This window comes from Tachypleus tridentatus, chromosome 8 (assembly GCF_004210375.1).
Source record: "Tachypleus tridentatus isolate NWPU-2018 chromosome 8, ASM421037v1, whole genome shotgun sequence".
Classification (NCBI taxonomy): Eukaryota; Metazoa; Arthropoda; class Merostomata; order Xiphosura; family Limulidae; genus Tachypleus; species Tachypleus tridentatus.
The window spans coordinates 93392046-93409753 of NC_134832.1; the positions used below are offsets into that span (position 1 = coordinate 93392046).

At 36.1% G+C, this 17708-nt stretch overlaps 1 protein-coding gene across 9 annotated transcripts in view; it reads right to left on the reverse strand.

Annotated features, from left to right (window-relative positions):
* Positions 1–17708, reverse strand: part of LOC143222959 (isoaspartyl peptidase/L-asparaginase) — a 47550-nt gene that overhangs the window by 19975 nt on the left and 9867 nt on the right. For 2 of the 9 annotated variants that reach the window (XM_076450197.1, XM_076450201.1), the window contains 2 exons: positions 3731–4099; positions 953–1095 (listed from right to left, as the gene is read on the reverse strand). In XM_076450197.1, coding sequence (XP_076306312.1) covers positions 953–1095; positions 3731–4034 — 447 coding nt within the window. In that variant the 5' untranslated portion in view covers positions 4035–4099. Of the gene's footprint in view, positions 1–952; positions 1096–3730; positions 4190–4294; positions 4921–4983; positions 5063–8827; positions 9178–15218; positions 15442–17708 lie in introns of those variants that run through there. The other 7 variants (XM_076450196.1, XM_076450198.1, XM_076450204.1 and 4 more) reach the window with 6 other exon arrangements.

Sequence of the window (17708 nt, forward strand, 5' to 3'; positions counted from 1 at the left end):
GATTATTTGATTCAATGTTCTTATGAATTTCTTCATGTGAGACTGGAAAATGGAGGTTAAGAATAATAGGCATTGCATCCTCACCATAATATGGATCTTAGGGCACATTTTATTATTTCACATTATAGTTTGACCCTGGGCATCTTTTTAATTTATGCAACATCCTTAATTTAATTTTGTTTTTTCTAAATTTAAATTCCATTTTTCACAAGTTTGGATTTGGTGTTTTTAACACAGTCCTTGTTTTTATTTTATTTTGCTTGGCTGTTTAAGTATTAGGTTTTTTTTATATGTACATACAGAAAATTATACATACATACATACATGCAGACACAAACATACTGGGAGATATTTGTTGCTTTTTTTCTTACTTTTTGATGAAAATTTCAGCTCTCCATCTTACCTTTACTTTTATCATTAATTTAAATTATCCATAAAGAAAGTATCAACATGTGTTATATAGTATATGTTTCCCAGCTGTTATTCAATTTTTTTTCATTTTCTTGAATAATTTATAGTGAATTCTGCATTGTAGTTCTTTTTTAATGTTTATATCATGTACAGAAATTTAAACAGGTTGCTGACATCACTTTGTTCAATCCTCCAGCTTATATGGACATCTGAATCAAATAATTTTGCAACCAAACTTTAAAATGTTTAAGCATGGTAGTTGCAAAAGAAATCTTTTTCAACAAAATTATATATTACAATATCATAACACTATATTAAAATTATGGTACCAACAACATACTTTGAATATTTGTTTATTCTATACAAGGAGTGATTTTTGATTTTAATAAAATATTTTACTGTTGTGCTCACAAATGATAAAAAGAATATATGTTCTTAATATAGCACCTGAAATAAAACACACACACTTTAAACTTTAAGAACTGACCAGTAAAATGTTACCTAACATTACTTTATACACATTAGTGTAATTTTTACTAACCTTTTCCATAATATGGCGTGACAGAGTTACAGGATTGGCTACCTTAGAAATTCCTGCAACTGAACCTGCTTTCATTCGTGTTCCTTCCATAATAAGTGCATCTAGTTCTATTTTCCCAGTACGGGTTAAAGAAGCCCCTAAACCTGTTCAGAAAAGAAGAACCAATTTTTAACAAAAATAAATATGAGATGTAAAAAATAATAAAAGTACTTGTTCTTGGTACCTCCCTATGGAACACAAAGAGCAAGAATAATATCACAAAAATTCTTAAAGTGATCAAATGTAGAATGTGTTAAAAATCTTAGTGTTGGACCCATGTGTTGTGGTTTTATTTAAAATGGAAAAATAGAAACTTCTCCTACACTTAATCCTCCTCTTCTGATTGTTTTCCACACATAAGGATTTATTCTACAAGGTTAACCCAAACACTTAAGTCCCACACACAAAAGAATTTGTTGAGACATGTTAAATATGACCCCCACCTCCTCAAGCACTGAATATGCACTGCAAAACTATCCAACACGCAAGGCAAGCACAAGTACTTTGACCTTTGTACAATAACAAACTAAACAGCAAACAGTTTGCATGCAGCTATCCACAATCAACTTCTAACACATTTCATTAGTGATGATACACTGCATGAGAATAAAGCCACATGAAATTAACACATGATTAACTCTTTCACCTCAGGTAGTTCAGAGTTACACACAATTGCATTCAAAATTTAATTACACTATTTTATTATCAATTTGCATAAATATACTCAGCATCAGAACATACATAATAAATAAACTTTTTAGTATAATTTGAGCTTAAGTTCTTAGTTTTATAGATATATTTTAAAATTTTTGTCTCTTCCACAGCGAGAGAACTGTGATGCTTGTTACTTATGTCTTCCCTCTTTTATAATTTTTTCCACCCCACCAAGAAGTACAAAATTTATTGTAAATTGCCTATTATAATGTATTCATCACTTAGGTAAAGAATAATATACACTGCCTTCAATCTTATTTAGTTACAGAACAATAAAATTGAAAATCAGACCCCTTTTGCCACATCCACCTGTCACATTCTTTCAGAATTTCCCAATAACCCTCACTGATATTTAAGACTGCATTATTTATAACCTATTGAAAGCTCAATTCCTTCTCTATGAAAAGACATATTATACTACATTTCTCTCTATTTTTCTTCCATGTGGTTGAAGCTTAATTCCCACATGAAATACACTGACAAGCTTAGCTGAATTCTAATGCCTTTTGTCACATAGTTAGATTGATTGATTGTTTTGAAAGTAAGCACAAAGCCCACCAAGGGTATTGAAACCAGGTTTCTAGTGGTGTGAGTCCATAGATATACTGCTATACCACTGAGGGGCTGCACAGATAGAAAGTCAGAAAAATTATGATAGTTATGAACATTTTTGCCTTTTTGCTTGTTATTATTCTGTGCTTTTTGGTGCATTATTCAAATAAATAAGAATTATTTAATGCTGTAGTACAATCTGTGTAAAAAGTAGGACTGTGTTTCATTGATAGCTAGTCAAGAGCAAAAAAAAACGTCCGAGGGAATACTTCATTTCTTGTTTTTCATGTGTATTCTTTATTATTATGAAAGTAACTCTAAGGTAAAAACTGAAAACTTTTTAGGTTAGATAAAAGTAAAATTAATAATAATAATATTAATGACTTTTTAACAGGTACAACTGTAAGCAGTCTGTGCATTATTTGATACCGTAATGTGTACTTCACATTCACCAAATGATGTGAAAATTATATGACATGAATTGTTTAAAGGGCAATAGAACAATAAACCAAGTATAAATAGATACATAATGTGGTTTTCTGTTACAATTCATTCCCAAAAGAAATTAGGGGAAATTATTATTGCCTAATTTGTTATGGTAATTACAAGGTTGGTCAAATCAACTAACCTCATACACAGTTAGGTTAAAGAAAATAAGTAAAATATAAAGTTTTTCTGAAAAAAAGTTGACATTTATTTAGAACATTTTATGGATTATGCAAATAATACTTAAACATTTTCAGATGAAGAAAAGTATTTTTAGTCTTAACATGAAAAATACTTTGCACCTGTAAAGGGAAACAACATGCAGTGTAAATTATAAATAAAGATTTTCATTGAACACTTTGCTCTTTTTCACTTGCAGAAGGTAAATATGTAGTGTACGTCATAAATATAGTTTTTCATTGACAATGAGGTGCACTTTTATCCTCTTTTTTGTAATTCATTAAATACCACTTATTAAGAAAAAACAGAGAGTCCGGGTCCCTTCAATATGGGACCCTAGCAAGAATCCTGGTACTAGATAATAACTTTTAGATGTAATAAAAAGCAAGATACACTTAAAACTAGGAGAATATTGCCAGTCCATGTTCATAGACATACTGCACCTTTAGCACCCCAATGTCCTGTGCCACATCAGTCACCCAATAAAATCCCAACCTACCCCCCCAAAATAATTTTTTTTGAAAGAAATCCTACATATTTCAGGTCCTACAAATCTATATTTTCGAGAAATTTGATCTAATTCACAATTACAAATACTTTTCCATTGCTTCCTTAATGATTTTTGGGTTGATGTGTCAAATATAATACATGTACAATACACTGAATTTACATAACTTATGCTATTTTACAGTTTTGTTAAATACGTTCATGAATAAGGCACAGATGTTTTCTTAAAACAGTTTACAGTATTCTTAGTTAATTGATTTCTTTATACAAAGTAAATACATAATCTTATACTAGATATACCTGCATTAAACACAGGATCATCTTCCATAACTCTAACTGCTGCTTCTACAGCATCCAATGCTGTTCCATTACTTGACTGCAGGACTTCATAACCACAGTTAGCTGCTCTTTTTACTCCCTCTAACTTTAACTGTATTTCATCAGGTGGAACTGTAGCAGCCCCACCATGGATCACCACAACAGGCATGATGCTTCTTCTGGCTGCTGGAGATCGAGGATGCTTATGTAAAAATCGAGGAGAAGTACAAGGAGAAGATTTAGGAGAGTTGATAGGAGAATTTCGAAGTCTCACAGATACAGACATTCTGAAACACTTGGACTAGACACCCTCCAAGACACAACAAATAGTGTTGGTCAAGAATGAGTATCCTGAAAGTTAATCAACAGATGGGAAATATCCAAACACAGATGAGTTTTCAACATTTAATGCACGTATAAACTGGGACAACTGAAATGTACCTGTTCAAAGATTAATGTATATATAATTTCATTTAATAAACAAAACAATAACTAAATATAGTTGAATTAGTTATTTTCAACTAAATATACAATAAAAGCACATACATATATTATTTTTTAAATGATTTAGGTCAGGGGTGTGCAACAGGCGGCCCGCGGGCCACAACCTGGCCCGCCAAGCCATTTAGTGTGGCCCTGGTTGTTGTAATCTAACCATGTGGCCTGATCTGTAATCCAACGCAAATGGAATATTTTTAAAAGCATCGATCCTACGGGATTCCCAGGCTTCGACTCGACAAACTTCTAAAATTATCTTTGCTAGAGAGGAGCAGGCCGAATTCGATTGGTCGGCCTCCTTAGGGCATGAATAGGTGACGTGCACTAGCACTATTGTCTACGACTCAACGTCATGTCCTGAACCTCGCCTTCGCCCGCTGGCGACAATTTTCCCTAACCTCTGCTGTCCGTCATTCATTATTGGTGAAAATTTTATTACCTTTTACAGTTACTACAAGAGATTGAAGGTAAATTGATTATTATTTAGCATATTGTTGTGACTTTACTGAATTTATTAAAATTTTTGCTTTCAGATGCATCTGATTCTATGTACAGTGTTACCTCGTTATTCGCGAGGGTTACGTTCTTTACCCTCCCGCGAATAGCGAAAAAACCGCGAATATTGGATGCAGTTTTAAAACGTATATGTATGCGATTATATACTATATGAAATGCTTCCCAAACACTAATGATACTTATACTCATTGATGCAGTAATAATGTAGCAATATTGCATACTGTTATGTATTTCACTAAATTGTACCGTGCGTTACCGGGCTGTGCTTTGCCGTTTGCGTTGTTGGGGACGCTGAGGCAGTCAGCCAATAGCAGTCCAATCTTGTTTGGTGAAGACGACAATTGATAAAACGGCTTGATTGAGTAAATACAACAGAAATCTCCTCGAAAAGCCCTTTCAGTCTCTGTGACCTACAAAAACGCAGTTCGCGCATAACCCGCGAATGGCGAACCGCGAATAGGCGAGGTCACACTGTATTTTGCTATTCTCAATTAATTTAAGTACCGGAAGGCTATGATCGGGATGCCAATTTAGAAACATGTGTTTCTGTCCATAAGAGGTTCCACGTGTAAATAAATTCTATGTTTTTTTCTACTTTGCTATTTTCGTGAGAATAATTTTTGTTTTGATTTCAGGGCTAGTAAAATGTCAGCAGTTAAGAAACGAAAAATTGATGATGAGGGAAGGTTATTCAACAGTGAATGGTGCACAAAATATCTTGTTGTCCCACATAATCAAGGTGTTGTCTGCCTCGTCTGTCAAACTACAATTGCAGTCATGAAAGAGTACAATATTAAGCGACATTACGCAACTAAGCACTCCTCCCAGTTTGATGAAATTGTTGGTCAGGCACGAAAGGACAAAATTGAACATTTAAAACATCCATTGAAAAGCAACAAGGTGTTTTACCACTTTCAAGAAAAATTCAGAACTGGTGACAAAACTGAGTTTTAAGCTTTGTGAATGTATGGCAGAAAAGGGAAAGCCTTTCAGTGATGGAGAATTTATTAAAATTGTTTAACAATATTCACAGAATATGCATGTCCAGAGAAAAATATTTGGTGGAGCAAACTAGCCTTTCCGCTTTACTGTCTCATGCAGGACAAAAGATCTTTCAGAGGACATCAAAGAAACTTTGAAAGAGAGATTGAATTAGGTGTGAAGCTTTCAGTCTGGCTTTGGATGAAAGCACTGATATCAATGACACATCCCAACTTGTCATTTTCATCAGAGCTGTTACTGCAGGCTTTGATGTTTTCGAAGAGTTTTAGATATGGCAAGCCTTTCCTCCACAACCACAGGACAGGATATTTGTGAACAAGTGCTTAAGGTTGTAGAAAAGTTTGAACTGAATCCTTATAAATTATGTGGTGTTACAACAGATGGTGCTCCTTCCATGACAGGTAGGACAAATGGATTCACCAAGAAATTTCTAACTGCAATTGGAGCACAAGGCGTGGTTGTAAGCCATTGCATTATTCACCAAGAGAACTTGTGCACCAAAGTTCTGGATTTTGCAGAAGTCATGAAAAATGTCATCCAATGCGTAAATTATATTCGAACACGAGGATTAAATCATCGACAATTTAAAACTTTTTAGATGAGCTGGACAGTGAGTATTCAGATGTTTTGTACTTCTCTGCTGTACGTTGGCTTAGTAGAGCTGCTACTTTGAAGAGATTCTGGAATCTGGCTGAGAGGAGATTAAGTTCTTCATGGAGAGCAAACGTCAGAATGTGGACTTCTTGAGCAATGAGAACTGGCTGAATGACTTAGCATTCCTCACAGACATTACACAGCATCTGTCTGATTTAAACTTAAAACTACAAGGGAAAAGTCAACTTGTGAATAAGTTGTTTGAGCATATTTGTGCTTTTGAGAAGAAATTGGAACTTTTCCAGGTTCAGTTGAGAAGAGCCATATTGACCCATTTTACATGTCTTGCAACCAGGAAACTGGAATTTCCTAATCTGGATTGCAACAAATATGGAACCAGTGTACAAAAGCTGCGTGATGAGTTTGCAAACAGATTTCCAGATTTCAGACAAACTGAAATTAGATTGAAATTGTTCGCTCAACCTTTTGATTTGGCAGTGGAAGACAGTCCTGATGATTGCCAAATGGAACTCATTGAACTGCAGGCTGACATGGACACTAAAAGGAAATTCTCTGAAAACAGTTTGCTAGACTTTACAAACTCTGTGTGCGTGAAAGTTTCCCAATTTGTCCCGTCATGCACAAAGAATTGCCTCCCTTTTTGGTAGCACCTACTGCTGTGAGCAATTTTTCTCCAAAATGAAGCTCATCAAAACCAAATGTAGAAGTCAGCTGACTGATGAACATTTGACCAGTCAGTTAAGAGTGGCAACCACTTCTGTCAAAGCTGATATTGACAAGCTCTGCAAGGACTCTAAATTTCAAGTGTCGCACTAAAATGATCACTCATGCAAAAATATAAAATATTATTGCTTGCATTTTGAGAATTTTTTTTAATTTATTGTGCATGTACACGAATAAGCTTGTTTTTTAAGTGGCCCCGCTTGATTGATGAAGTTGGTTATATGGCCCACCGACGAAAAATGTTGCACACCCCTGATTTAGGTAGTCTTCATTATGAACAAAGAGTGGTGAAATGAGCTGCAACTGCATGGTCAGCTTAACACATACAAAGAAAACGTGAAGAACTAATCAACAAAAGTAGCACAGGAAAGAATAATTATTATAGTTTCAAGATTTAAGAATTATAAATATGCAAGAGACTTTTTTCTTATTTATATAGAAATAAGTTTCTGAAGTTAAAAATTAACCTTGAAGATTATAAAGTTATTTACTTTCTTTGACTTTAAAGTATTTTACAATTCTTAATTTATTCCATTTCATTTTATGTCCATTGGCTCATCAACTAATCTTTGGAACAGTCAAACTAGTAGCAGCTGAATAAACTAAGGTATAAATTTTCTTATGATTCATTTTGTGCATGTTCATTATCCTCATAGACTATCAACTGTTCATTTAACAGCCATCATTATTTAAGAACATTACCTCAAATTTATAAAGTATTTGAAGCTAATGTTATTGTTAATTCCACAAGAAATTTGTAGTATGTAGTATTATTAAACTTGGATTTAGTTTTTATTCACAGGACTTTATAAGTTTCCACTTAATTTGCTTTCATGTCAAAACTTTTGGTTACATTTTATGTTTTTATTTTTAAATATGTAAATAATCATATAACAGTGTTTAGAGATGACAAGGTCCTACTGATCTATCTAGGGTGTCCCATTCTCTAAACTAAACTATTAAATAAAAAATAAACAAATCTCAAAGCCAGTCCTTATAATCTATTTGACCTCATAAAAATTAGTCACATTCAAAATGGATCAAAAGTTGAAGAAGTTGCAACTTTGCATGATTTTTACTTTTTAAATAAAACTATTACTCTTAATAATCCAATGCAATAACTGCAGAATACTGAGCACACTTGTGACTATTTTTGTATTGTATTATTAGCTGTAGCATATTTACTCATGGAATAGTTCTGAGTTTGTGTAGTTGCTTTTTAATTTTGTTTTTCAAATACAAACTTTTAATTCATTTATGGCTCTGTCATCTCTTGAGCAATTTAACATCTAACGTTTTGGACTCAGAAGATCAAATCCTTTTGATTGCTGTATTTGACTATACCCAAGGTATCACAGATTAATTTATTCTAATGCTGCCTTTTATAAAAGAATGTCATGTGCCATGGGTATTGAATATTTCCTCTTGTTTTAATATTCTTATATTATGTAATGAAAACTAATATCAGTCCAAATCGTGGGATTTAAGTAATTTTCTAAAAAATATCAGAAGAAACAACAAAACCATGTTTTCTAACATAGATGTAACATTGTAAATTCTGATAAAATAAAAGGCCTGGGGGAATTTTCTTCTCTTTTAACCATGTTTGCAAAAACGTGTGCCAAAAGCTGTCATAATGAAATGTCTTTTTGCTTGCTGATAGTGTACAAAGTCACACACAAGTGGCTACTGTATTGCCTGGGTTAGTATTTTATTAGTCATTACCAAGCATTGTCCATCCCTCTAACTAACACTGAATGTTACATGAATGGCTGGTCGGTTGTTTGGCATTTACTAGCACAGAGCAACTGCTGGGCTCTTGGTATCAAACAAATAAACCTGTAAAATGCAAAAATTAATCACAATAAAACAGTGGCGCAAAGATCAGATAAAAACATAAATAGAACTAAAACAGCCAATAGCTCTTAAAATTTAAAACAGAACTGAGGTGGATAGTGTCATCATCACCAATGACACTGTCCAATGTCAAGAGTAAATCCACAGTAAAAACATGTCTAAAATGGTGCTGTAACTCACAGTCATAATGACAACATGACAGTAAAATGTGAGCTATTGTGACATGAGTATCACACAGACCACACATTGATATATCAGCCCCAGATAAAAGAAAACAATGAGTTAAAACCTGTGATCAATGCATAGCCTAAGAACAAGTTTGTCCTTTGGATCCTTACAGAAACAAGATGGTCAAAGTGCAATAAAAGATTTTATCTGTTATCACATTACTCACTCCAAGTAGACTGCCAACTGGTGTGAAGAGCCAAGCCTTGAATACAGGACCATAGTCCACGTATGGAACAAGCATGACAGTGATAGCACCAGAACAGACAGACTTAACTACAGCATCAGCAAGCTTATTCCCACAAATATCAACATGACCTGTTATACAGATAAAATAGATAAAAGTGAATGATAAAGAGAAATGGGCCAGTCAGATTTGAACATCAACAAGAACAGGGTGAAAACTAACATGAAGCAATTCCAGGGCCAATGCAGATCTAAGCAAATCACTATAAACAGTACAATTGGTGTACTGAATAGTTTCTACATGATCCAGGGCAAGAGAAATGACATAACATTTGGTAATTAACACAGAAACTGTAGGGGAATCCTGTGTGTAACCACCGAATCACAAAAAAACCATGGCAAAGCCACAGAGTAACCTGAGTTTGAACAAACTGTATATATGGAAATGGAAGAATGATTCATAAGATGTTTGGCAAATAGTTGATGGTACTTTCAAATGGGAGTATCTGTCTTCCTCAAATGACTCAAAGGTCACATTTTGGAATGGTAATAAGCCATGGTGGAATGGGTTGACCAGTGGAGACTGCAATGTCATCCAAGGACACACCCAATTCATCCAGCTGCACTTGAATATGAAGACCAAAAGGAAAAATGGCAAACCATCTATTCTGAAAAAGCATAACCTATTGAGGAAGGAATACACAAAAAGTGGGAGACTGTGGTAAGAACCAAAGCTTTGAAGGATACAGCAAAGAAAGTTGCAAGCAGTGGAGGTGTATAGGAAGTTTGTGTACAAACTCAACTGGAGAAGTGTGAAAAGCCCCTGCACAGAGCCAAAGTCCCAGGTGGCAAACAGGGTCCAACATCTTTAGGGAGAGGTCCTTACACAACCACATACTCATAGTCCAGTTTAGATTGAATGAGGGCACAATAGATCTTTAGCACAGAACATTGATCTACTCCTCAAGAGGTAGAAGAGAAGACATTCAGTACCCTTGTACACATGACTTATAGTTGCCAAAGATAAGCCCCAAAAACACTGCTTCAGAAACCATGTGAAGAACAACATCACTGAGACATAGCTTGGTATTGGAGTGAATACCCCACTAATGGCAAAAGTGTATGCAAATGATTTTAGAGAAAAAAATGGTAAAACCATCTGCTGCTGCTCAATAAAACTCATTCTTGATGTCTAACATCTCATGGGCCATACGTCAATGGTAGGAGGGAGATGTGCAGTAATATCATTAATATTTACACATAAAAGTGTGACACTTAAGACACAACCCTGTGGGACTCCAAGTTTCTGTAAGAAAGAATGTGGAAGTGTCAAGCCCACATGGATTTGGAATCACCTGTCCATTTAAAAGTTATGTATAAAAGTGGGTAAATGGCCACACATCCCATATAATTGGAGGTCTCTATGGAATAGCTCCTCACATCAATATTCCAGAGGGAATTATTGATTCACCAAGATTAAAAAGGGAGAGGGTAACTATTTAATGAGAACATCAAGGTATGATTGATCACAGGTCTTTCCAGGAGACAGGTAGAAAGAACAAACTGTGATGGTATGGCCCAAGGAAACATGAATGGTTACAGCCTTCAAGGATGTATTGAGTTGCAAAGATAGGGCAAGCACGTGCTGGCCAACCAACAATGCTATGCTTCCATGCACTGATCCATTACACAACCTGTCGCTGCCGTATTAAAAAAACTGATGAAAGGTAACTATATTGGCAGGTTTCAAAAACGTTTCCTCATAGGAAAGATGTTCAGAATGATAAGAATCAATCAGTGCCTTGGTGTCATCCAAATTAGAACGAAAACCTCGACATTTCCACTGTATTACAGTGGCCATTTTTACTTAGGTGGAGAGTCCTTCTGTTTTTGACCACATCTCTTCTCTTTAATAGAAGAAGGTCTATTGACCTCCATGGATTCTGCCTTGGGTCAAGTGGGTAGGTCTCTGTTGGCAGACAAAGATTCGAGTGACTGAGGGTGTAAATGAATAATTGTTCTGCATCTCAAGAGCAGAGAAGAAGATGGACCTGAAGAAATGCCAGAATCCAGAGCCAAAGGAAGTGGATCTGGGAAGCCACTAGAAGAAGTGGTGGAGACAGAGTTGGGAGTAGACATCAACTCGTCAACTCTCTTAGCCACTGGGGGCAAAAGACCCTTCACATGGTTGGAAAATGACTCTGTCAGAGACACTGAGAGATTCTTCTGCACTCTCACTGTAGCAGTGCAACAGAATGCAGCAGAATAAATCTGAGATGGAATTGGAGCAATAACTTACTAGCCTCTGAATAGAAGATATTTTTTACAGTCTTCAACTATTGTACACCTCTTTCTCCTCCACCTACTTAAGGCAAGAACTAAAGTAAAAGGGGTACGAACCACTACAGTTAACGTAGTGTGTTTCCAGTTCACACTCGTAGGCATTGTGGTCTTTGTCACCACAATGAGCAGATGACAAAGAACTACAACACGATGTTTTCAAGTGACCAAACTGCTGACACTTGAAACATGTGAGTAAGTTGGAAATATATGGCTATACCTTGGAGTTTAAGTATCCTGCCTTGATAGTGGCTGGTTGCTGGAGCAATGTAAATGTCAAAATAAGTACATTTGTAGGTAGCATTAGATCATCCTTCCGTGTGGAGATACAACACACTGCAGAAATGCTTTTGCTAGAGAAACCACCAAGGATATCCTACTTAGGAATATTCTTTAAATCTCTCTATAACTCCTCTTGAGGAATTCAAAGTTGCATGAGAGTAACCTTGATGAGTATATCCCAATGGTCTTCAAATTCAGGAGAAGTTTGGTGTGTTATGGTGTTGATGTTTCCACTAAAACGTCTCAAGAGCACAACTTTTTGATTGACTGGGGTGAGCCAGCAAGCCCTTCCAATTCCTTTTGCATAAAAGAGGGAGACATCTGCCCTAAGTATTTCTCATTCTTCACTCATTATACGAGAAATGCTTAGGGCAGATGTTGCCAGTGCCCACTGTCCCTACCCACCAATGAGCCCTACGAGGGGATGCATTGCAGTGCCAAACAAGAATATTGCAGCAACATGAGGGTTTCATGAGCACTATACACAAACTCCAGCATCAGAAACAATGTCCATAACACCTGTTAAAACATTTAACACTAATACTCAGTTGATTCTCGCCCAAGTGTACCAACCGATTGACTCTGGGAGACCACCCCAAAGTCGCAAGTCTGCAGAAAAGTGCTGTTCTGTGGATGGACTCCTAAACCAGCAGGATCCTCTCCTCCCTTTCATGTGTCGCCACTACATACACGAATCCACCTCAAGGGGTATATGAATGGCTTTCACAAGCAGTACATCAAAAATAAATAAGACTATAAAATAATGAGTTACAATAGTCTTTCTTAGATACAACTGATCAAGCTGCCACTGACATGATAATAAAAAACGCATCTGACAGGAAATGGTTATCTAAAGGATCAACAGCCAGATAATGTACAATAAAGATCAGAACTGTGCCAGTTGCTATTTCTAGGGGCTGATATTAACAATTTATATACTGTGTAGGTAATCAGATAATGTAGCAAATTGGTACACAGTATAATAAGTTATGATGGATAACACTTCAATAAAAATAACTAAATTTTGTGTGTATTTCATGCAAAATAATTTATTCATCACATATTCTAAAGACGGCTTGTATAGGTATTAAAACTTTAATTAAAATAAAATACAGAACAACGTTTCGACCTTCTTAGGCCATCTTTAGGTTGACAAAGAGAGTTTGCAACTGACCATTGCTGAACACATGTTTTCGCAGTAACACCAAAAAGTATTCCACCTATCAAAATGTAAACCTGTCTGGAAGACTTAGCCAAAAGACTAGTAATACGAGGGCTGTTCAAAAAATGAACTGTTTGAATTGCGCGGCTCCAGTTGGTTCCAGGGGAATCCGCCTGGTGTCGCTAGGTTCGCACAGATCAGCTGATTACGACGCCATTTCCCGATTGCAGATATCTTCATTTGTGTATTAGCTACGCGGTTTTAAGTGAAGTGCGATTTTTTTGTTTGGCGGATTTCAGAATGAATGACCTGAAGGAGCAACGACTCACTGTGAAATTTTGTGTTAAACTTGGAAACTCTGCGACTGAAACTTTTGCTATGCTTAACACGGCTTACGGTGATGTTGCTATGAAGCGTACGGCATGTTTCAAGTGGCATGAACGTTTTAAGGATGGTCGACAGTCCATTGAAGATGATGAGCGTCCTGGACGTCCTTCCACGTCAACTGACGACCCACACGTCGACAAAATCAACACCCTGGTGCAAGCAAATCGACGTCTGACTGTCAGGGAGCTTGCTGAAGAGTGTGGGATATCAGTTGGATCTTGTTACGAGATTTTGACCGAAAAATTGAAGATGCACCGCGTTGCTGCGAAATTTGTGCCTCAGAACTCGTGAGTTTTTGGCCAAACACTCGATCACTGTTCTTCCCCACCCCCCTACTCACCTGTCCTTGCTCCTTGCGATTTTTTCTTGTTCCCCAAACTCAAAAGACCCTTAAAAGGAAGAAGATTTGAGACGATTCCCGAGATTAAGGCAAATGCGACGAAGGAGCTGGAGGACATTACAAAAGAAGCGTACCAGGACTGTTTCAACAAGTGGAAACACCGTTGGAATAAGTGTGTGCGTTGGAGAGGAGAGTACTTTGAAGGGGTCCCAGACCTGTAACTTTTAAATAAAGTACATTTTGTTTTATGACGTCAGTCCGCGTATTTTTTGAACAGCCCTCGTACATTCTACACAAAGAAAGCACCAGTTAAACAACGAAAAACAGCTTCCACATAAAAGACAACTTTGACAATAATTCATTTCAACAACCAACAACCTATCTTTCGAGGTAGGACTAAAAACAGTTTCCCCAGAACACCTCAAAACAGTATCTTAAACAACTTTTTCAAACAATTCTCACACAAAACCGTCAACATAATTTCGCAGAAAAGAAAGAGAAAACAAACTTACACAGAAAGTTATTAATTATTTAAGCAACTTAAACAGGACAACACATCAAAATTCTAAAAGCAGATAAAGGCAAAGCAAAAGTAATAATGGACATAAACGAGTACATTAAAAACTGAATAACAACTTATCAGATACAAACAAATTTAAGCCAATACTCCTAAATCCAACAAAAACATATGAAAACCAACTAAACAAAATGCTACTACAAATGAAAAACAACAACAACATAATCTGAGAAAACCTTATTCCTACCTATGCAAGACCAACTAATGCACACCACAACAATCGGCACTCTCAAACCTCACAAACCCGACTGTCCACTATGAACAAAAATGTCAACTTACGAATCATTCAACTACAACCTCAGTAAATACAAAGCGTGGAGATTTTCTAAATGTGTAACATCAGCCAGATTTTTTTCAAAGATTCTTTTAATTTAAATCTATTCTTGATCAACCAAACCATAAAGCCAGTTTTGATGTAATCTCCCTCTTCACAGAAGTACCATCCACCGAAGCCTGCAAGATAGCTTTATAACTTTATGTCCAAGATCCCCACCCATTAATACACACTCCCAGAAACAAATTAGCAATTATTACAGAATTCACTACCACCAAAACTAACTTTATGCTCAATGGCCAAAACTACAGTTACGACAGAAAGTGTTCGTACCCCTGCGTCGTGAGTAGTTTTTTCCTCATAACTTGAAAAGTAGCACGATTTGGATAATGAAAGTAAGGTATATTATAAATATTATACTAACAAACATCTACATAATTTTTTATGTAAATTAAACGACAAATAAACTGTTTATAAATAAATTACCAAACATAGAAGGGGCAGAAAGTGTTCATGCGTACACTTTAACGGTCAGTTGTGTAGTCTTTCAGGTGAATTACTCGGCGCAATCTCTCCTCATAGCCCTCCATGATCGTTTGACAGTACTCGACTGGTATTTACTTCCATTCTTCTTTACAGAAGACCTACAACTCTTGCAAATTTCTCGGATGACGCTAATGAACCCTGGTCTTCAACTCATGCCAAACGTTTTTAATTGGGTTGAGATCGGATGACTACGATGGAAACTCCAGAACGCTTATATGGTTCCTCTGCAACCATGATTGCACACATTTCGATGTGTGCTTAGGGTCATTGTCGTGCTGGAAGATCCAACGACGCCCAAGCCGCAAGTTCCGAGCATCATTCTTGATATAAGTGTCTAATATATCAACGTAGTCTTCTTTTTTCATGATTCTGTTGAGGCGGTGAAGGCCACCTACACCAAAAGAGCTGAAGGAACCCCATAGCATGATCGAGCCACCTCCATGTTTAACTGTAGAGACGGTGTTCTTTGGAAGATTTTGTTCCCCTTTCTTACGGAAAACATAGCGAACATCATTGTGACCGAAAAGCTCGATTTTAGTCTCGTCTGACCAAAGAATACTCTTCCAATAGGTAAAGGGTTTATCTACATGCTTTCTTGCACACATCAATCGCGCCTATAATGAACAGGCTTTAAATATGGAGTTCTACGAGGACGGCATGCTTTGAACCCAGAAGAGCGTAACATGTTAGTAACTGTAGAGGTGCTTACTTCAACCCCAGTTTCCCTTACCAGTTTCTGTATGTTATTACGTGTTAAACGAGGCTTCTTACTAACTTTTCTGAGAACCTTCCTCTTGGTTCTCTCTGGAATTTTGGTGCGGCGTCCGGAACGAGGGAGGTTAGCAGTTGATCCTGTGAGCTTAAACTTGGCAATTATGCTTTGAACAGTAAATTCCGGCACATTAAGATGTGTAGCAATACCGGAAAGAGACACACGAGACTTGTATTTTACAATAATTCGGTGTTTTAAATCACTGGACAGTTGTTTCCTGTTCGCCATGATGACGATACAGATAATGACCGAGACGGCGCTAAATTGCCGGAAGTAAGTTTTTTGCCAGCTAAATTCCAATAATTATGAACCCAGTGTCTAGTTCTGGAATGGTATAATGTAATTTGTTCGCCAAACTAAACAAAATTTTTACGGAAATATCAGTTTTTTCACACGTTCTGAACTGTACGAACATTTTCTGCTCCCCTATTTTTTTGTTATTTGTTTATAAACAGTTTATTTGTCGTTAAATTTACATAAAAATTTATGTAGATATGTGTTAGTATAATATTTATAATATACTACACTTCTATTAGCCTAATCGTGATACTTTTAAGATATGAGCAAAAAACCACTCGGGACGTTGGGGTACGAACACTTTCTGTCGTAACTCTACTTACAAATAAATGGTTTAAGTACGGGCAATCCCGCGTTACCAGTTCTAGCCAATATTTACATGACACACATTAAACCTCAAGCGATCAATTCAGCCTCACACTCACCACTATACCGGTACGGATATCTTGACGATACAATTGTTGGATTTACATCTACAGAGCACGCGTAGTTTTTCAACCACGTCAGCTCTATACACCCCAACAATAAGTTCACCTGTGAAAAGGAAAAACACTAACCAAATAGCATTTCTCAACCTTAAGATCACAGGAACCGATACACAATTCAAAATAGAAATCCACAGAAAAACACCCACACTCGATCATGCATTCCCTGGGACTCAGCACATAAAACAAAACAAAAACTCAACATATTAAGAAACCAAATAAACACAGCCACAAAACTATGTTCACCCGATAAAATTAATGATGAAATCAACCAAATAAAACTTGCAACAATAAATTTATACACACACACCTAGACCAACAATACAGTAAAAAACAAACAATAATCAATTCAAATAAACAACAAGCTATAAAATCTTACACTGCTGCATACCATATATTCCCTATATTAGCGAAAAAATAACTAACATTTGGAAAACTTATAACAAAATTTATTCATATACCAGGTGCAAAACTAAAATCCTTACTGTGTAAAAACTACACTGACAAACACAATACTAACACTATTTATAAAATATAATGCAACAACTGCCACGACTTCTATATCAGAGATACAAGCAGAAAAATGGAAACCAGATTCAAAGAGCACAAGCAAACATCTTCGCGCATTTTTAACACTGCAAATCAAATAAGCACAACATAACCATAGAAAATACCAACATACTGAATAGGAAAACAAATACACAGAAATGCAAAATTAAAGAAGTCCTACTTATACAAGAACCCAAACTAAAATTAAACCAATGTAAAGGAACACCTTTATATATATATATATATATTAATTAATAACCTAACATCTAATTGCAACACCCCTACAATCCGCCCTCCAGTGGCTCAGCGGTATGTATGCGGACTTAC